A 21,385-nucleotide genomic window follows, 5' to 3' on the forward strand; every position below is an offset into this window, starting at 1 on the left:
GGGAGACCAGAAATGAAGGCAAAAGTGGAGCAATTAACCTCTGAGGAAAGGATGAAGAGGTGAAGGTTTAAGGGCAGGGCAGTTGTTTCTCAGCAAAGTGGGGCCCGGGTGCTACTGGGAATGCCTTGGTGATCCTGTGAAAGAGAAGCTGGTCAAAAAAAGTAGCGCTCTCTGGGCTGGAGAGCATCCAGAGATGCTGCACCTCCTTCTCCACAGCCACCCGCTGCCTTTCTCCTGGGCTGGGAGGCATTGCAAAGCCCTCCATTCCCCTGGCCACCTGCAGCGGGGTGGCCTGTGGCTCTGCCACCAGCCCGACACAGCAGAGTCTTAACAGCAGATGCAAACCCCCTTCATATAAAAACAAAGTCATCAAGAGCTTTTGGCCTGAGGGAGTCCATGAACTCCTGTGGTGAACGGGCCAGTACCAGAGCCAGCTGAGGACCTTGGGGCACCCAGCTGCATCTCAGGGGTGCAGAGGGAGGTAGCGAAGCCATCACTGGGCATCGCTGTATCACACCCACAATTTTTTAGGCCTTCCTTTGTGGGTTTTTCTATTTTTGACCTTCCACCTAATCGCATAAGCTGCTTTCCAGAGTAACTGCAGCATTTGCAGCTTTCATTGACTTCCTCCGAAAACGAGAGCGAGGATTGCCAGGAGGGAGATGCCAGAGTCGCACTCACTTTGACGTGGTTTATTCACCTGGATGGTCCACAGGCTTTAGATAATGCCAGGCAGGCAGGCAGCCAGGCGAGCGAAGGGCTAGCAGTGCCCGGCTGGCATCTGCCACCACTTATTTTGCTGGCGACTAAGGAGCAAAATATCTGATAGAGAGCTGTTTGTTTACAACTCTCTCCACGCAGCAGAGGCTGAACTAGAAAGCCCAATCACTCTCCACTCTACAATAAACAGTGGGTGTTGGGTTTTAAAAAGCATCTCACCATGACCTCGATGGCCCATTTTATGTGTGGTGGCATGGAAGGGAGCCCAAAGGTGAAAAGGCTTAATTAGTAATACTTCAAGCTGATTACTATGGCCCATATATAGGGTGACCTGCATCTACTATCACTTAGCATGGTAATGACTAAGTACAGCATGTGGTTTAAATATCTCCTTAATGCTAAAGCTAAATGCATCTATAGCCCTAACCCTCTAATTGACTGATTATAAATATGATAGATTAGCTTTCCATCTCATTATATGTATCTAATCAGGGGATGAAGGCGTGTATACCCTTGGACACATGGTTTTTTATTTCTACTGCCCTACAACAACAATGAAAAGAAAATTACTTGTCTACTCGCGTTTGTTGCAGGCTTATCTTGTACCCTATCTCAGAAAGCTGCCGGATTCACTTTATGATGATAATAAAAATAAGCTGCAGAATCCTGCTTCTATGTGGACACCAAGGTTTAGAAACATAGGCGTTGCCTGTGTGACCTTTGCCTGATGACCCTAAATCGGCGTGGGGTTCTTGCTGCCTCTGGTCATTGCCCCGTAAACAACCAGCTGACGGGCAGCAGTGCCCAAGCGGGAGAGGCTGGGAGCACAGAGCAGGAGGTCTTGGCACAAACAACAGCTTAGGCTTCAATTGCCCATTCTCAACTAGGATGCTCATTTAGATATTGTCTAAAAGAAGTTTCCTGATTCCAGCAACCGGCCGTACGGGGTGCCTTTTCCTGCGGTCATCAAGCCCAGCTGCAAGGTCCTGCACATGAGGCAGGCTCCACTCCCCTAGGAGCTGCTCACCATGGCCCCAGCCTGAGGACACGGGTGGGTGGAGGACTAAGGCAAAGTCCCTGAGTGACCTCATGTGCATCTTCCAGCCCAGCTGAGCACTAATAAGCTTGCTGCATTTAGGCTTTCACTCCAGGTCTCAGTAGCTCCAGGCACCTCCTTGCTCATGCCTTGTCTTTGCCTAGGAACCAGTCTCCAAAGCAGGATGCTATGGGCCAGCTGCCTGGTGTTGAACTCCAGTCGCTGCTGGGGGCTCCTAAGCCATTTGTTGGTGCTCAGGAGTCCCCGGGATACACTTGTGCTCCACAAAAACTGAGACACACCTACATGAGGTCACCCTCAAAATTTGGCCACCAGTGACAGGCTTCCTGGAGACCTCCCTCTGACCCAAGAGGCATGTCCCTTCCTGCTGGGAGGAGAGAGCATCTGACCATCCCTCCCAGCCCCTCCGCCTGGGCCTGGCTAAATGGGAGAGAGGAGGAGGTCGCCAACTTTTTGCCCAAGATGCTTTCAGAGGAACCGAGGATCACCCACGTCTAACAAACCTCCGTTGTTAGCACGGCCATGGGTGCTTCGCTTCCTCTATGTTTAACCCAATATAGAGGCTACGGAGCCAAAACAAAGGCCCAGATACCGTCAGTCGTGCTGGCTGGTCCAGACCAATGCCGATAGGTCTATATGTAGACACAGAGTAATTCACCACGGGGAGATGAGCCATGTTATAATTTTGTCATTTTCCACTCAAGTGTCCCAGGCACTGATTGCAGTTTGGGGATTTTCCGTCTCCGACAAATTACCGGGCTCCACCAAAATAGCTGAGAGACAGCCCCATTTTGGATTACAACATCTTCACCAGATCGGCACCAGCAGAGCTCCCCTCGGCGTGCGCGAGGGAAATGCCTGCCGTGGGCAGGAGACTCGGGGCCATGGTAAATTGTTGCAGTGCAAGGAAAATTAAAGGAGTCAGGGTAACAGATTAGAGAAGGCATCCCGAGCTGGCAGGGGAAATTCTTGCTCATTAGAAGCAAAAACAAAAGACAGCCTTCAATTGCCAGGGTGTAATTTAGACGCAGGCTCTACGTGGCAATTTTCATGGGTCTGCAGGGAGCCCCAGTGAAACTTGGTGATGAAGGTTCCCACAAGTGGAAGGATTTTGCTAAAGTCCAGGCCTAGCTGACCAGGTTTAAAGGTCACACTTGCCTTTTTTCCTCCACTTAAAACTGAGTTTTAAGCTACCGAGATTAGCATTTGAAAGGGAACATTATCCTGTGACATACAGCTCAGTTGACCAGTTTCCTTAGGCAGTTGGAGGCAGGTTTTCTCCACTGTCCAGGGAAGGGGCAGAAGCACCGAGCTGAACAAAACCACCACCCTGCCTTCCCCTTGGAGAAAGGGTTAGCGACGAGCGAGAATAAAGGGCCTGAGAAGTCACAAACAGAAAGGTTGCCCCAAGGAGAGCAACATGTTCAGATATGTCTATCAGATAACAAAACTTAAGCTCAAGCCCCAGAGTGTGCTCACAGAGCTTAAAAATAATGGTGACTCGGCTTTAGGTGAAATACTTACTCACCCGTAATACTGCCCTCCTGCCTCAAGTCAGAAGGTTTGAGCTACCGATGGTCCGGCCTTCACTCCAAGTTTGGGAGACACCAACATCCCAGAAGCTAGAGGAGACATCGGCCAGAGTCTTGTTGGCATTTGCAAACCCAACCCAGTTCTCAGCGTGAACTTGACACTATGACTCAATTCAGAAGAAGTCTGTGGTTAGCACCAAACTCTACTAAAGGTTCTTAACCCCCTCTTTCTTCTAGACTCTGCGTTTGGGAAAAGAATGAAAGACTTTTGTGCAGAAGGTATTTCTGGGCAGTAGACAGGCCTGTAACGACTAGGAGGTCTGGAACTGCTTCCCATCTGAGTCTAGAGGCAGATAAGATGAAGATATATAAAATTGCCTCTCACTCCCAGTCCAACCACAGCACACCTTGGCTAGTCTCCAAAAAAGGCTTTATTGGCAACTCTTGCAATGTTCTTCTATCTTGGCATATGTGGTGGCTACGGTGGTGGTGTTGCTGTTGTTGCAGTGGTTTGAAGATCTTGAGATCTTGTTCCTGGAATCAAGTGAGATGAAGGTGAAACAGGTTTCATTTAAGAAGAATCCATTTTAGTTCTCACTGCTATAGAAAAACTGAGGCTCTGACCCCAGTCCACGTTAAACGTGTGGAAATGAGAAACCAGGTGATGAATAAACCCTCATTTGAAGGAGGGGGAAGGAACACTGGAGGAACTGAGTCACTAGTTTTGAGCAATCCTGAACTCACTGCTAAAATCTCTCATCTCCATTTTTGTAAGACCTGTTGCCAGCAACAGCCGTGGGAGCTCAGAGCTGGAGCAGGAGAGCTGACACCACAGGCAAGTTAAAACTGTTTCAGGGCTAAAACCTTCACACTGACATGTTACCTGTGGGAGCCCACGCAGCAAAGCCTCTGTCTCTGTCTGACCCAAGCTCATTTCAAGCTTCCTTCTTGGGATGAGAGGGTTTGGGGATGTTCCTTGGCAATTCTGCCTAGCAGCCTTTTGCCACAACGGCTTCTAACTCCTGCCATCCCTGAGACCTGTGGTCCCCAAGTCTCCTTGATCACGCTGCCCTCATCAAGGCAAAGACATCTGCCTTCCCCAGTGTGGATGGGGGCAGAGGTGAAAGGGCAACTTTCTCGCATGTCTTCGCTAGTTGCCTACAAGTGTCCTTAGGCAATTCTAAAATATCCTCCACCCTCTTGGTCACAGCCCAGAGTTGTGACACCATTTCTCAGAGGACACCCGCCTGTCCCTTCTCTTTTCTAGCTTCTAATACAAGACGTGAGAGGGGAGATAGCCTGACCTTCTCCCACAACTTCCAGTCATATATGGACATCACTGGGACACTGGCTATATCAGAGTCCCCACCACCTCATTCAGGACCAGACGACGCCCAGGTAGCCAACTGCCAACACAACTTATCGTTCTTCCACGCTTTTTGACCTCCTGTTCTTCTTACAGGCTTGGCTCCATCAGCAGAACACTTCCAGACGGCGATGGCCCGAGGGGCGATGCAGAGTGCTGCGCCCAGGGCAGGATGAGCAGCGGGGCGGGTGGGGAACGGCAGCACGGGCTGCAGAAGGCAAAAGGTGACAGGCTTGTGCAAGGACTGATGCACAAGTTCAGAAATGCTGCTGAACAAGCCCTACGCACAGCGACTACACAGCATGTAAATGCCTTCCCCGCCTTCCTCTTCTCCTTCTTCACTCCTGTGCCTCCTGTATGCTGCATGCCCTGTTACGTGGGGTTTGAGACAAGGAGGCAAGGGACCACACTTGGTGACTATATATAAAGAATAGGAAGAGGTGGAAAAATACATAAAACTCATGCCCTCTGTTCTTACAGTTTTATCACGCATCTCTTGGTGCTTGGCATTCTCCTCCAAGCTCCAATGCCTGGCTTCACATCAATTCATGGACCCCAGCTTTCATCTAAAAAAGTTATAATTACATGACATTCCAGCTACTATTGATGTGGAGAAGTGCAAGTCAGAATCTGAAACATTAATAATCCAGATTAAAAAAAAAAAAAGACTTTGACATTTATTATTTTGGAAAGCTCTTCATTCCTAAGTGAGCCATGATTTTCAGACAACCTGACTCATCATTTCTGAATGCTTCGGTTTGGCAGCCCTGTATATATTTAGTAATACAAACCCTGACTTGCAGCTTCCAATGAGAATCCTAATGGCATGATAAGACAGATTTTCATCTCATTCACGTCATTTCCAAATATCAGGAAATTTACTTAACAGCGAGAGTTGTAAAAGCTGTGAAACGGTCTCCCTGGGGAGGAGCAGAAACCTCCCGACTACACACTTGAACAGCTGAACAAACCAACAGAGAGCAGGCAGCAGCGAACGGCTCTTTACTTTCTGGCCAAGGGACAGAGCAGATGATCCCAGACACGTTTTCCTCTTCATTTCTCCTGGCTCTGGGCATTGCTAATCAAGTCCTCACACCGCAGCCACCAGAGCCTCTCTCATATCCAACTGGAGAAACAGCAGCTTCTGCAGGAGGAGCACATAGCTTCAAGGGAAAACACTGTTGCAAACCATTTAGGACTTCACAAGGAATAAGGAACCTGTGCCAGTCTTTGAGAATGCATTCAAAGCATCTTCATCCAGCAGTCAGAATTGCATTTTTTTACATTGAAATCCCTTAGGCACTTGGAGTCTCTGAGATTTTTTTCCATTGCCTATCAAGCAGTGGTATTAAAAATGATGTCTTTGGCAGCACAGCCAGCCTGAGTAGATGCGAGATGATTTTCATCTATTCATTCTAGACCATCTGCTTCTTACCCTCAACTTTCAAAGACCTTGAATGAGATGTAGGCCACGGAATTTTATAGCTAAATTTCATGAACCTCTTTGAAAATGAAAGGATTGCACAGAACACAAATTTAGAGACATCAAAGGGACCTTCCCTTTTCATGCAAGCACTAAAAGCAGTGCAAAGGGAACTAATTATAATTTGCTCTATTGCCAGTTTTCACACTGGAGCAAATACAAGCATTTTATGCTTTAAACCTTACAAACCCGTGGCTGCCAGCTTAATACACTCCTAAAGCCAGGACCAAATTAATAGACTAAAACTATCTTGCATGCACTCAGGCAAGCAATGAAGCCAAAAGAGCTGGCAGGCTAGCTCACAGAAAAACTCTTTCTTTTTTTGTATCCCTGCTTTGTTTTAAAAAAATCAGTATTTCTTTACATATTCAATGGCAGCATAAACACTAATTCAGCTTTTTCAAAAGCAAAGCTATTGCATAGATACTTTTTATTGAGCTGATCTTCATCCACGCTGCTGACAGAGTCTGGAGGGAACACGATCGAAATGGTAGTTCCTCCTAAAAAGTATGGGAGAGTTCAGGGATCTCGGCCAAACGTGGCTGATTCAGGATCTGCTGACTCGAGTGGCTGAAATCATTACGTAGACACGCGAGTTCCAGGCAGGCAACGGAGGGGAAGAGCTGCCCTAAATTATGAAGCAAGATCCAGGTGAAATTGTGAAAATCAAGGAAATTACTTTATAGCAGAACATTAGGCTTCTAGTCCAAACACAGATCTGCACATGTGCTTTGCAGCGAGGGCGATGGTAGGGTGGAGTGACCCTGACACCACTTGAAATAAATGAAGAGTGAAGCTGGGGAAAAATCTCCCTTTGATATTTGATGCCTGCCCCATCAAGCCTTGGGCCAAAGCAGGTACTGGCTGGCCAGGGCAGGAGCTTTTCCTGCTCCCCAGGGTGGCCTTAGACACCATTTTATACCTTCCAGAGATCTACAAGCTTTCTGATCTACAGTTCACAAAAATCCCAACAGAGCACCTACAGAGGTGTCTTAGTTTCCATTCCCCAAGCTTTCGGGACACAGATTGGTGGGTATCGCTACACCAGTAAAAGTCTCCAAAGGTGACGATTGCACATTCTTCATACTGTCACTGGTGTAAGCAAAGCTGCTCGGATCCTGGGGCCATGGAGACGGGATCACGTTTTGATGCTGAAGAGAACACTATGGCACTAGATTCTCCAGCAGGAATGATTCCAGAAGGTCTCCAGAGCCCCGAGGAATAACACAACCAATGAAACCCTGGGATGACACCAACATGCTGGCAAAAAAAGTGTATCGCTTACTGTTCTTCTGCACTGATCTCCAGGGAAGGAGAGGTCGTTCGTAATCCTCGACAGTGGGAGAGTCAAAAAGCTGTCAACACAATACTCAGAGACAGTTTTGGTGCTCCCACTCTGGGTGGCCAGCTTAGCTGCACTTAGCCCTTGCCAAGCGAGCACTGCTGCAGTCACAACGCTGGGAAACTGGGTGGGAAACTGCGTGAGGAGTTGCCCAGGGTCATGTCTGCACCAGCCAGGTGAACACTACGCTTAATTCACACGTGAATAAGATGCCACAGTGCCCCCTCATGCAAATGCATTCATCCCTGTACCGTTTCTTCCTATATGGGAAAGCAATTCAAGCTAGCCTGCACAACTGGTTCTTGGATCATTTTTCTGGATATCCGCTCTTCCTTCTCCCACTTACACTATACAACCTGTCTTTCCTCCTCTCTTGCCCCACTTTGAAGGAGCTGGGTACCTATAGACTAGCAAAGAGATGAAAGGCTGACTGGCTGCGATGTGGCTGGAAGGTGCCCATGGAAGGGAGGGAAGACCAGAGGATGAAGCTGTGCTGACTTGAAAGAGGAGATGCAGGAAAGAAAGGAGGAGAACTGGTATAATACACAAGCACAAAAGCAAGAAGAGTCCAAGGGTAACTGAACCTGTGCCCCACCTGTCAAACAGTTCAGCGGATGGTTTAGGGGTAGAAGTGAAGGGGACTCAGCGGTGGGTTGACCCTGGCAGGACACCAGGTGCCCACCAAAGCCGCTCTATCACTCCCCCTCCTCAGCTGGACAGGGGAGAGAAAATATAACAAAAGGCTCGTGGGTCGAGATAAGGACAGGGAAAGATCACTCAGCAATTACCGTCACGGGCAAAACAGACTCGACTTGGGGAAAATTAATTTAATTTATTACCAGTCAAATCAGAGTAGGATAATGAGAAATAAAACCAAATCTTAAAAACACCTTCCCCCACCCCTCCCTTCCTCCGGGCTTAACTTCACTCCCAAATTCTCTACCTCCTCCTCCCAGCAGCGCAGGGGGACGGGGAATGGGGGTTTGGGTCAGTTCATCACACGTTGTTTCTGCTGCTCCTTCCTCCTCAGGAGGAGGACTCCTCACACTCTTCCCCTGCTCCAGCGTGGGGTCCCTCCCACGGGAGACAGTCCTCCATGAACTTCTCCAACGTGAGTCCTTCCCACGGGCTGCAGTTCTTCACAAACTGCCCCAGCGTGGGTCCTTTCCATGGGGTGCAGTCCTTCAGGAACAGACTGCTCCAGCGTGGGTCCCTTCCACGGGGTCACAAGTCCTGCCAGCAAACCTGCTCCAGCGTGGGCTCCCCTCTCTCCACGGGGCCACAGGTCCTGCCAGGAGCCTGCTCCAGCACGGGCTTCCCACGGGGTCCCAGCGTCCTTCGGGCATCCACCTGCTCCAGCGTGGGGTCCTCCACGGGCTGCAGGTATGCAGGGGAATCTCTGCTCCGGCACCTGGAGCACCTCTTCCTCCTCCTCCTTCACTGACCTTGGTGTCTGCAGAGTTGTTCCTCTCACAGTCTCACTCCTCTCTCCGGCTGCAACTGCTACTGCCCCGTAACTTCTTTTCCCTTTCTTAAATGTGCTATCCCAGAGGCACTACCACCATTGGTGATGGGCTCGGCCTTGGCCAGCAGCGGTCCGACTTGGAGCCGGCTGGCATTGGCTCCATCAGACATAGGGGAAGCTTCTAGCAGCTTCTCACAGAAGCCACCCCTGTAGCCCCCCCGCTACCAAAACCTTGCCACGCAAACCCAATACACAAGTAGAGAGGGCTTGGGTGGGAAGAGGTATCACTTGTATGCAGATCTCAGCTTTGATTTCTTATTTTTATCTTGGTCTCACAGCAGGTGAGCACATACATACTGGTGGGTCTGTGCTGTCATGGGGGTTGTACCTGTGTAATTTCCTTGACAAAGGCTTATACACAGTTACAGCGGTGCAAGGTCTGTGCAGAAGCGTCCCTCTCTGCTGCACCTCACCCTTCACTCAAGTTAAAGCATGTGACTAGCACTATACAAACATGATCAGTTTTGCAAGAGGTTAGAAATCCTTCTTCTCCAGTAATTCATGACTGCCCACGGAGGAGGCTATAATCCTGACATACAGCTGCAAGACTAGCAAGGAGTGCAAAGGTGTGCCATGGAGCTACAGAAAAATCATCCAGCCTCCAGAAGAGCAGGGACAGCACAGAACCATCTCTTAGAGCGTCTGGTTTCTACAAACCACACTGAAAAAATTGTCTCAGTCTGCCTGTAGCAGAGGCTTGAGGCTGTCACTGATAAGAAGTGCCCTGTGAGTAAGAAGCCCTTAAATCCAAACCAAAGTCACCCTGTTTCTTAGATAAGGTTTATTGTTCTCATGGGAGAAAGTTGTCCTTTTGTGTTACCTGTTGGCCAACAACTCTGCTTTCAAGCAGTTTGCCAGCTCTGCGGCTCCCATCGCAATAATGCTACAAATAATTGAAGCGCTACTACTTTGAATCAAAATTTTAATGAGGCACTAAACCCACAAAAGGGGCTCTGTATAGCATAATTAAATAGAATGGGCCTAAATAAACAGTAAGGTTTTACAAGTTACATTATAGTTGAAAACAGCTGGGAGGCAAAGAAAGGAGCATTGAAGATGCATGATGTAAAAAGGCATTTCACAGAATGCAAACACTAAAACTTTTCATATCGCACAAACAGTAAAACACTACGAGCACATGACTTCCCTTTGATTTGGAAGAATCTGTGTGGGGCACAGGGCATTTGTTTTTTCCTTCTGCTAGTCAGCACAATGAAATATTTCACATGGAAACCCAAACAGTGGCAAAGAGAGCCATTTGTCCTTCGGAAAGAAATAAATACTGCAGAAACAGGTAAAGTCAGTAGGAACATCAGGTTCCGTCAGGCCATGGGATGCTGGATCACGGTTCCAAAATGCTGGACAGTGCTGGGACTCCTCAAAATAGTCTTGCAAACAATCAGAATTGTAACAAGTCTGTTTGGCTCAGAGCTGCAAGACACTTGTTTCATGCTCACACTGACTCCTCGAATCCACTGCAAGCGGTGACATTCAGGCTGAGCCAACTAGCTCAGCGTTCACTTCTCTGTCTGCATCAGCTATTTACAAGATCACGTTTGTTCCACCCCTGTCAATATTTGATCCAAGAGCTGCATAAATCCTACAAACACAGGAAGGTTTCAATTTCACATTAAGGTAACGTTGACAGTGGTGCTGCTGTATCGCGCAAAGTCAGTGCACTGTTACTCCTTGAGAATGAAATTTCTGGTAAACTTCGTTTTCATTTCATTTCCCCCCAGTCCTCTCAGCAGCCCTTCCCCAGAGCCGTAGCTATTGCTGCAGTTCTGGGCTTGTGAATGAAAAGTTTCTAAATTCATCTTGGTTTATCATCGGAAGAATTCCTTCTTCAATGGGAGTCAGAATGGGCTCCTCTTTTATAAAATCTGGATCAAAGTTGCTCACGTCATCTTTGGATTTCTGTCAAATGGAAAAGACAAAGGAAAGAGATGTCAAAAGTATGTATCATCTGCTTGATCCTCGCTCTGCATCTTTAGTCTTGAGTGCCATAAACCATCACCTCCATAACCCAGGCTGAGCTTACTGAAAGCTTTTTCTGGGGTTGGACTGCGAGCAGCTGAGTGCCCCCACAGAGCCTCTGACAGTGTAAACCCTTTTAGAGCCTCTGCAGGCTTCTGACAGGCAAACCCTTCTCCAATTTAAGTGACACCACCTCTGATGGGTTGCCTGCCCAGACATGGCAGGGCAGGGCACACAAATCAGTTCCTTTCCTCAAGCGGCAGCACAGACCCAGCCATTCGAAGAAGCTACCAGCCGTGTTTCCAATTAGCTGACTCCACACAGTCCCTCCTTATCTGCAGAGTGTCTCAGCTGGGTTTGGGGGGGTGTACGCTCCTCTGTGTGTGAGCCATTAAACTTGCACAATAATGAATTACTGGGCCGTGGGAAGACAAATGGCTTGCCTCCAGGTGCTGGATTCCTTACTGCGTGCCACAGAGTGGGACTGTTTACAATGCACACACACAAACAGGGTTTGTGGCACATTTTGACAAGGCGTCTGTTTTTCCTGCATCCAGAACAAAATGTTTTATTGACATTGAAGTCTAATGTTCCCAGATCCTGTCCAGCTCACAGGGGACTGAGGAGGCTCCCTTAGCCTTTGATTCAGGTCAAGAAACAACTCAAGAGCCTGATCTTGAGCTGTCACAGCTCCCCCGAGTGCCTGATCCTGCACCCAGTGAGCTTCATGGAGCAGGACTGGGTTGACCACTGCCACTATGAGTTTGCAGAGTGACCACAGCATGAGACAAAGCCACTCCAAGTGACAATTTCAAAGGCAAGGAAACCACAGAGACAACCTTGGAAAGGCTCTCCATGGAGAGCATCCTTTAGGCTGTGTGGCACCACTGGGAAAAGGGGCAACACCGTCCCCTTTGCAGCCTGTCTGCCATTTGAACCACTCAGCTGACAGTGGTCTGAGCAGGGAACACTGTGCTGGGTGCTGTACAGACAGAGAGAGACAAAAGAGAGACAGCCCAGTCGTGAAGAGGTAGGTGGAGTGGTCAGAATGGGGATTACTTACCCTGTTTTATATTTGGGGCAAGGCAAAGGGTAGTTAGGTGCCTAATCTGCTGCAGTTGCTTTTACAAACCTGCATCTTTTGGCTGAGCTGCCTTTGCAAATCCAGCATGGAGGGGAAAAGCGACCTGTACAACATCAGGTGGCCAACCAGCAGCCAAGCCAAGACCAGAGACCTCACCTCCCGCTCCTGGGCCAGGGCTTTCATGTCAAGGTCGCCCTTCCTTCACCTCCTTTCCTGTCTCACAGGAATGAACCTCCTTAAAGAGCCCAGAAGAGGAAAAAAAACCAGGATCCCTTCTCCCCACTCTCCTTCCCACGTACAATTCGGGGCCTGAACGGTGGCTCCATCTGACGCTGGTTCAGCAGGTCCCAGTCCAGATCTTTGAAGTAGGGGTGCCGCAGAATCGCGCTCTCGCCGCCCAGCCCCGGGCTGCCCAGCCGCATGTTGGGGTTCTTCGTCATGAACTGCAAAACAAAAAGGGCTGTTTGTTTCCTCCCATCCGGCAGGGCCACGGGAGAGGGACCTATTAGCAGTTGCACAAAAGCTTGTCCTCAGCTTTCCTGTTGAACCCAGTTGCTGGCCAGACTTCTCAATTTCATTGTACTGGAACGGCATGCAAGGAACTTGACTCATTCTCTAGAGGAAGAAGTCGGGGTGTATTTCTCCTTGGTCCTTTTTCTTTTGGTCAAATCCTTGGCTACCATAATAAGAAAAGAAAGTTGAATTGCATCGTTTGCAACATTATAAATGTTGCACAGTGGTTTTGGTGGTCATTTATTTCTGTATTAATTTCTCAGGAATACAAGCTCGCTCTCAAACGCTGCTTACCAGCCAGCCAGGCTTTGGACTGGAGTGAGTCCCGAGCTGTGTCTTTTTCCTAAACCTCAGCCTGCTGAAGTGCAGCCAGAAGCCTACGCTTTCCTTCCTGTCATCTCGGGAAACAGAGAAAAATGAGCAAGACGCTGGCTTTTAGAGCCCCCCAAACCCTGAGCAGATGAGAGCAGACAGGTGACTGTCTCCTCTCTCGATGGCGAGACTCTGAAAGAGGATTTTTTGGTAACATTTTTACTCTGCTACCAGTGAAAAGAAATCTCAAACCTCAGCCAAAGTGCCCTGATTTGCCAGGGAGCAATGAGAAAAGCCGTACATCATGCACACGGCGCAAGAGGGCCCTGGCGGGTGCCCTTTAGGTCCTGACAAGAATGATGAAGTGTGAGTGCTGCAGATATTTCTTAAGGGGAAGGGAAATATTGGGGGAGGAGGGGAATCCTTTCCCCCGGCATGAAAAGAGCTAGTTGGCCTGTTAATTTAGGATTATAGTTCTTAAAAATTCAGTAAAACCCCATCTTTCCCCTCCCCTCAAGTATTTCTAATTCATTAGAGAAATCAGGTTATGTTTAAACAGGAAAAATAGCCGCTTTTATTTGCCTATTGAAACAGCAGCATAAAGCAAGCTCCACTCTGGTGGAGGTGTCCAGACGATTTCCTCGAAGATGAAAGAGCATTATGTTTAGCAAATAGCTGAACCAGCCAAACCAGACAATCGGTCACTGTTTCGGGAATGACCAAGTCTGCTGCATCTCGGCAATGGGGAAATGAAAAGAAGGGGAGGTGCAGTGAGAGACCAACTTCATTCTGACTGTAGGAGCTTTTCAGAAGGTACAAATTCTCCTAGGATGAACGGATAAAAGGTCTAGTCATTCCCTACCTAGAGAGAAGACAGGGAGAAGACAGACAACTGCCAGATTTATTTTAGAAGTCTCCCTAATACCCCATCCTGAGGGGGCTTCAGAGCCAAAGTAGATGGGGCATCTGTAGCTGAGACCTTGCAGGACCCCAGACTCTGCTGAGATTAGCACAAAAACCCCAGCTCCAGCCTGACCTCCTGAGCCCTTCGAGGACGTGTGCTGCCATGGGATTCCCTACGGCAGAACTGTTTTCCACCATTCCATCCAAAACATCAGTAGAAAGAGCTGCTGAGTGCATCCAGATTTGTAAGAGCAGTCAGCAGGAGAGGGGCAAAGCTGACATAGCTCTCTGCAGCTGGGGTCTTTCCATGCTTCTCTGGACTCTCCAGCCCTCAGTTATGCAGCATTTCCAGGGTCAGGCCCAAGGACAAGCAGAACTTCTCTGTCTCCCCAACCCTTTCAACCTGTTCTTCTCCCTTTCTACCAGCAGAACCCCAAACACAGTTTGTTTCCCAAGAGACTCTGCCCCAAAATTTCTGTGGGATACTGATCCCCAGACAACAGGTTGGTTTCCAAACAAGAAATGGGTCAAGCCAAAATCTCTCAGAGACCTGGTTCAAACAAGCCTTTGCAAGTCTTGAACTAAACTTCTTTGGTTTGCAAAACAGGCCAGAAATCTCCTGGCAGTCCCGTCTTTTTCTAGAAATTCCCTGCCCAAGCTTCTTTGTCCCCACAGATGGATATCTGCACCTCACTAGCTCTTATTTGCATTGCTGGAACACCAGAAAAGCTCAAACAAGATCAGAGCTCGCTGATGCTGGGCGTGGTATAGACCAAAACAGTCCAAAAAGACAAGACAAAAAGGAGAGAAGAGCTGGGAATAAGTCCCATGTCTCCTGGCTCCTGACCTACCACCGCCTCCATTACACCAGGAAGCTTCTGCTAAATGTGGAGAGGAAAAAAAAAAAAAAAAAATCATGAAAGCAAATAATCTCTGAAAAGGGCTGGTAACATGCTTTGCTTGGGTTCCCATTCATGCTCAACCATATAAGACCAAAACCTAAACTGGACCGCCCATTCCCAGACCAGTTCAGAGCCCTGGGATATAAAAGTGTGTTTACATTCCTATTTGCTTGCTTTATTCCACATGATGCCAAAATTGCACCAAGCGAAGGCATCCGATGCAACAAGCTGAGAGCCAACGTAAATGCATTCCTGGCTGCTTAAACCACCCTTTTTGTTAGGACAATAAGGATTAAGCAAGGGCCATGCCTTGAGGTGGGCTGTTTTGAGCTCTGAAAAAGCAAAACACAAAATTCAAAACAAAATGACTGTTCAAGTTTGACCGGCCAGCTCTGATTTGAGCATTGGACCCACAGATTGAAAAACCTCAGTTGGGTAACTCTAGGCATGATCTATCCCGCATTGGGTGCCCAAAGGAGGCAGGAGGAGAGCGAAGGCTTCAAATTCACCCAGTGCTGGAACACGTCCCCCTGGCTGGCTGCTGAGAGCGATGCCAGGCTGCCACAAACCCGCTCTGAATTAATCCTTGCCTCCGACAGGAGCGAGCTGACCTATGGGACACCCGATCAAATAGCACCTTCCCCAGCTGTCAGGCGTGAGCTCAGTGCTGCTGCCTCTCTTGCTCTGTAGAAATAGGGCTTTGAAGCGCAAGGGTATCAAGGGCCGGAGTGACCCACCAGCACCATAAACCACTCTGGACAGGTTTCTCTAAGCTTGTTTCCCTTGAAAGTGAATATAAATCATGCGCTCTACAAAGAGTATCAACACACCATGGAGAGGCCTCTCCTTCATGGCAGTCAAACTCATACTAGTCTGCTTCAGCAAAAAGGGTGGGATATCATTTCAAAGGACAGTCGGTCTCTTATCATTAACTTACATCCCTGATAAATGTATTGTACGCTGCGCTGAGACCTCTTGATTGCATCTGTGCACAGGAACCGGCACTGAAAATGTTGTTCAAAGGCATCATGCGGTACGTGAAATACGGTCCCGTATTCTGGGCAGCCACAGCATCGCGGCAGGTTACTCAGCCTGTGGATGTACACATGCCTCCGCACCCGGGGGCTGTGACAGAAAGCAAGAGATTGGCCATTGCTGCTCCTCCTTTACATAAAAATCTCCTGGTGAATTTTGGAGGCGGCAGGTCCGTCACAGCCTGGTGAAGGTGGGGTGTTTTCTCTGGGAAGTGGCTCCAGTCTTTATTTGGCAATTGGGCCGAAAAGCAGGTGTGCAAACGGTGACTCCAACAGAGACAGTACAGATGTTTTGCCCTGGAACAGTTACCTGCCTTACTGTAAGAGGTATATAAAATTAAAGGATGAAATTTTTGAAGCCAGCTTCCACTAAAATGAATAAATAACCCTCTCAAACACCATTTGAATTCACCAGAAATTATTGCACTGACACAGAAATGGATGAAGTTTTAGTTTGTGTTGTCCAGTATGTCAGGAAAAACAAAAGACTACAATGACCTCTCAAAGGCTCAAAAGTCCATGAATCCTTCTCTTTCTCTCTCTCTGCCTTAGGCAGTACTGACATTTCTCTGATGCAACAGCATAGCATCTGATGGCCCGTCTCATGCCACCTCTGCTATCTGATGGCACTTCCAGCAAAGCAAACAAAGAACTTGGGATTTCTGAGGAACTTAATTACAAGCTCAGCTTTCATCTCTGAAATAAGTAGCTGGAGCCCATACCCACATCTCTGACCACGTAAGAGGCACTTCTGCAGCAGGAGGGGTAAATCTGAGTGCCCTCTGGGCACACAGACGCTGCCCTCTGCACACATGCAGGCTGTGCAGGGGGAAGGTTTTCGGAAGTGCAGCTAATCTTTCACCTGATCCCTTTAGCTGCATGCAGAAACAGCTGGAAAATGTCTTACAAAGTGTTGGCTGTTCCTGGCATCCATGGGAAGGCCAGAGTTTGACTCTTGCTTCACAGGTTGGATAGCCCTAAATGTCCTTCCAAGTACAACCCTCCAATGTTTTTGGAGATGATGAGAGAAGATGTTTAGCAGAAAGTTTTTCGTGGCAAAATGTCATCTCCTAATGTTTATTGAGTATCTCTAATTTTGCATGATAATCCAGAATCCAGCATGAATCTCAACCTCTGGCACACAGAGCTCAGTGAAGAAACACAGAGAAAAAAAATTCAACTGTAACAACAAGGCAAACCAGAGATGTTCCTGAGCAAAAAGAAACATGTAATCACCCAAATCCAAGATGCCTCCCAGCAAAAACAATAGCAAGGCTATTAATCTTAAACCTGAACCAGGCCGTCAAGCCCTCGCTCTGTGATCACATCCAACCGTGGGGAATTATCCCATTCCCGGTGTAAAGAGCCCCTTGGGAGCATCCTCAGACTGGGTCCCTTTGGGCTACACCAGTTTGCCGAGTAGCAAACTCAAGCGAGGCTCTTGCTGACCTCAGCTAACCCTCTCAGCAGCACCGCAGCCAAAACCAGCAGCTGGAATGAGCCAAAAACATGACTTCACGAGACCATTTGAAAACATTTACTGAAAGAAAATGCAGCAAGCCATGACAAGAAATTAAAAGCTGGAGATTAGTCCACGGAGGGCCCGTGAAGTTACAAGGAAAAAATGCAGACATAGCAGTGCCAACCATTAGGAAAAATCTGCGTCAGCCCTGGGAGCTCAGCCCGCGAGCAGGTGAGGGAGCGCAGGGGACCCGTGCCAGTCCTCTTCACCCACTACATGGCTTGGACTGTGCTGGGAAGGGCTCCAGGTCTCCCAGTCGGCTGGGCAAGGCTGTACGGGACTTCTCTGGTGCTGCTCACATGCAACATTGCAGCTTCTGTCTCAAGAGGCTGAGTTTGCAAATCAGTCTAACGGCCTGGAAGTCAGTGAAAGGATGTTTGCACAAAACAGATGTTTCCAAGCATTAATTTCTTTGAATTTACAAGTTCCCTTTCTCAATATTGGAATCCCTGACAGGTTTTACATAACTCATGTATGTGCTATTTGCATCAGGATAATTAATTTCCTAAGTAATATCACAATGACTAGATTACGTGAAATTGCATCACGTTCTAGGAAAACGCGAACAAGCCCAGACCCCTTCACAGAAGTAACGCACTTCAGGAAGAGGAATACAACCTCCTGCTCAGCCATTCCCTTCACATTGTCAGCCATCTAGACGAGGAAGAAATCATTATTTCTTGTATTAAATAAAGTCTTAGACGCACCAGCTCCCATCAGGACTCTGTTGCCCTGGGCAGGGCGCATTTACCTTGCAAGAGAAAGCCTGTGCCCCCGAGCAGCTCGTCTTTCAAATGCAAGTGCATGGCAGAGATGGAGGCTCTCCCCCATCTTACAGGCAGGGAACAGAGACCCAGAGAAATTCATCCCTTTATTTTGCCAGGAGCCCAAGGGCAGCCTGTCACAGACACGATGGCAGACCCTCAGTCTCACCTCCTCTCCATCGCATCACATGCCTCAGAGGACCCCTATTTGGGATTGTGCCAATGCAATAGTCAAGCCCAAACCGTTAAAGGAAAGCAAGATTTCCCTGTTCATGGTATTAACATTTCCTGCCTCTTGGTGTTTCTCCCATGTTGCTACCAAAGTGAAAAGCAGCAGCAGCACAGGAGATTAACACCCCACAGTCTCCCCTCTAGTAATGAGGGAGAGCGGGGAGATCGGGAGATACCCAACATGCTCATCTTCATTAAGATTCATGAGCTAAACCAACAGGGCAGAAATTAACTCGAAAGGAAATAAGATTTCTCAAAGATCTATTTGATCTCAGACAAAAGGGAATGGTTATATAAATAGAGCAATTACTCTAATTAAGGCTTCCCTCCATGAATCTCTCAACTGAATGCTGCAGTTGCCGAAAACAGTTTGGCCATCTATTATGTAAGGCAAACAAACCCGCAGTCTGGGGTTTCATTAGCCTTCATCCACCCCTAAACAAAGGAGAAGAAAGATGGCTCTATGGCTCTGTCTGTTAATGTCTGTATTATTTTTGGTGATTGAAAGCCAGGAGGGATTAGCATAGCAGAGAGACTTTTTATTTTTCCTTTTTTTTTTCCTTAATAAAAAGCTGCGTGTTTTGAGCCATTCTTGTCTTTTGCTCTCTTGGGCAAGGCTCCCATCACCCTCCATCACAGTCCTGCCAGGGCGATGCTCACAAGCGTGCCTCGCTTCCCCATACAAGAGCAATCTACGGCTCAGACACACAAGTGGGTTACGGGGAGCGAGGGAGTCAGCACAGCCCAATGTCACTAAACAGTGTCAGCTGAAGCTCCACGGCCCTGGGACCAGGGTGGCTGGAGAGCTCTCCCATGGAAGTCCTTGTACTTACGGCAGCTCAGCTGGTGCCTGGTAACTTAAACTGCAGCGATGCGGCTGTGGGTGTGAGCCAAGCACTTGGGAGCCCGAGTCCTACTGACCTTCAGTGAGGACTGTGCTGCTGAGAATAGGACTTGGAGTCATTGCAGCTCTCTCAAATGCTACCGCTGTTTTACACTGGGGATTTGCTCTGATTGCAGCCATTAGAGGCTACATAGCATTTCGGCTTCCTACCCTGCACACAGCAGGATTGATTGCTAAAAGCCCTGATTTGTTCCAGTGCAATTCATCGTGGTGCTGAGCCAGAACGCGACCCACACATGCACAGGGTGCTTCTACCCCCATGCTGGGGTCCTGGCTACATAAAACTGTGAGTAGGTGAAATCCTTCAGTGCAGAGAAGGTCCAGCGAGTGCAGTGTCAGGGCTCAGAAGTACAAGACTGCCCTGAAAGCATTTTAAGGAGGGGGGAGGAGGAAGAGAGAGAATGTGAGATCTCCATTATTTCCTTTTCCAGATAAAAAAGGAATGGGAAGCGAGGTAAAAACCAGTCTTCAGCCCTGCTCCTGAAAGCCAGAAGACTGTAACAATAAACATGACAGCAGTCACATGTTTAATGTGCCAGCCGCAAGCAAGAAGGACAAAATGTCAGTGCAGTGGATATTAAGCAGATAAATTTGATCTCGCTTTCCCCTAGTGCAGAAATGGCTGCTCAATACTGCCCAGTCAAAGCTTGAGGGAACAAGAAGGATTAACTGTATTGCAAACAGTGCTGAGCAAGAGAGACTAGCAAAATAACCCAAGGCAGACACAGCAACTCACATGTGGGATAGACACATCTGGCTCCAAATCTCCTGGTGGTGTAAACTGATGTAACTTTGCTGACTATCACCAGGAGAGAACTTGGCCCAAAATACGGGAATGAAATGTTGTCTGAATAGCTACAAACTTTCTTGCTGTGCTGAAATCTACCTGTTTCCCTGCCCCTCCCCACTCATCAACAAATAACTCATCAACTCTAATGCAGAAAGAAAAGGCCACAAGTATCAAATGCATATTGGCCCCTGATGATAGCTAGTGATTTTCAACACTTCTGCCTTTGATACTCCTGTAACAAATAATAATAAACAGGAATTAACTTTAGTCATTAGATATATAGATTATTTAACATAGGTTTTGGTCAAGATGCCCCTCCAGAAATCTGTGCTTTCAGAACTGATGAGTCAACCCCAGTTCCCCCATGGGTCACCAGCTGCACAGGCTGCTCGGACAGTATCAAACTCCGGCTGCTGTTTTTAAATTACCCCAATTGGACTATAGGTACAACATGGGGATATGCAGGTCAATTACTAAGTCAATACATCAATCAGAGTAACACAAACATGGAGGGAGAATGAGCATCGCACTTATTAACAGACTGGGGGCATGATCCCACTCTCGTTTTAACCAGTGGTAAAATCTCCCTAGGGTTGCACGGGAAAACAATTAATCCTTTTCTGGTAGTCTTGTCAAGAGGAACTGGGAATCTATTACACAACCCTGGGTGGCCTATTTACATAGGGTCAAGTAAAAAGGGGACTAAAGTGCCCCAGACAAACCTGTAAAGGCCAATTAAGAAAAAAAAAAAAAAATCACAGGAAAATACTTCAAAGGAGCTTTTTTGTGGTCTTGGTTATATTTAGATTCTTTTAAATTTTAAACTTCCTGAAAAGACGCAGCAGGTCAGAAAGTTCAAAGCCGGAAGGACGAGTAAGACCTACAGCCCTGAATAGCTCGGACAGTCGGAGATTTGTAACCCCTGTAGCGGTGCTGAGACCTCCCAGTTAGATGGGCTGGCCCCTTCCGCGGGGGGCTGCACAGCAAGAGCTGGTACCATCATTCAGCAGTCATTCCCATTTCCAGGTTGGACCCAGGTTCTCAAGGGAATCCTTGGACCTTCCCCCAAGACTGGATTTTAATGTACTTCACCAAAACACCTTTGAGTTTAATCGCACTGTTTAACTGTGGCAGAGCTGAGAAGCGAGCCCATGCCACAAATCTTAGGCTCGGCCACAGGAATCGCTTCTTCCTGAGCACCTAGGAGCAAGCAGAAAAAGAAGAGGGGGAAGACAAAGTCGGCACAATGAATGCTCCTTCACTTTTTTTCCCATCCCTGGCAGGGAAGAGGATGATGAGTCACACCCGACATTACAACAGGCAGGGTCAGGAGCTTCTGTTATGAAGCAAATCTGAGCCTGCACGCTGCGGACTTAAACAAGAAGCTAATTTCAGCCTATTGGAAAGGGAAAGGTAAAAGACCT

The 21,385-nt window shown here is 48.0% G+C and overlaps 1 protein-coding gene across 2 annotated transcripts in view; it reads right to left on the minus strand.

Annotated features, from left to right (window-relative positions):
• Nucleotides 1-9,930: 9,930 nt before the first annotated feature.
• The window catches only part of PRKCH (protein kinase C eta), a 120,912-nt gene continuing 109,457 nt past the window's right edge, over nucleotides 9,931-21,385 (minus strand). For both annotated transcript variants that reach the window (XM_050897102.1, XM_050897103.1), the window contains exons 13-14: nucleotides 12,386-12,529; nucleotides 9,931-10,942 (exon numbers count right to left, since the gene is read on the minus strand). In XM_050897102.1, coding sequence (XP_050753059.1) covers nucleotides 10,796-10,942; nucleotides 12,386-12,529 — 291 coding nt within the window. In that variant the 3' untranslated portion in view covers nucleotides 9,931-10,795. The remainder of the gene's footprint in view (nucleotides 10,943-12,385; nucleotides 12,530-21,385) is intronic.

Source organism: Gymnogyps californianus, chromosome 5 (genome assembly GCF_018139145.2).
Source record: "Gymnogyps californianus isolate 813 chromosome 5, ASM1813914v2, whole genome shotgun sequence".
NCBI lineage: Eukaryota > Metazoa > Chordata > Aves > Accipitriformes > Cathartidae > Gymnogyps > Gymnogyps californianus.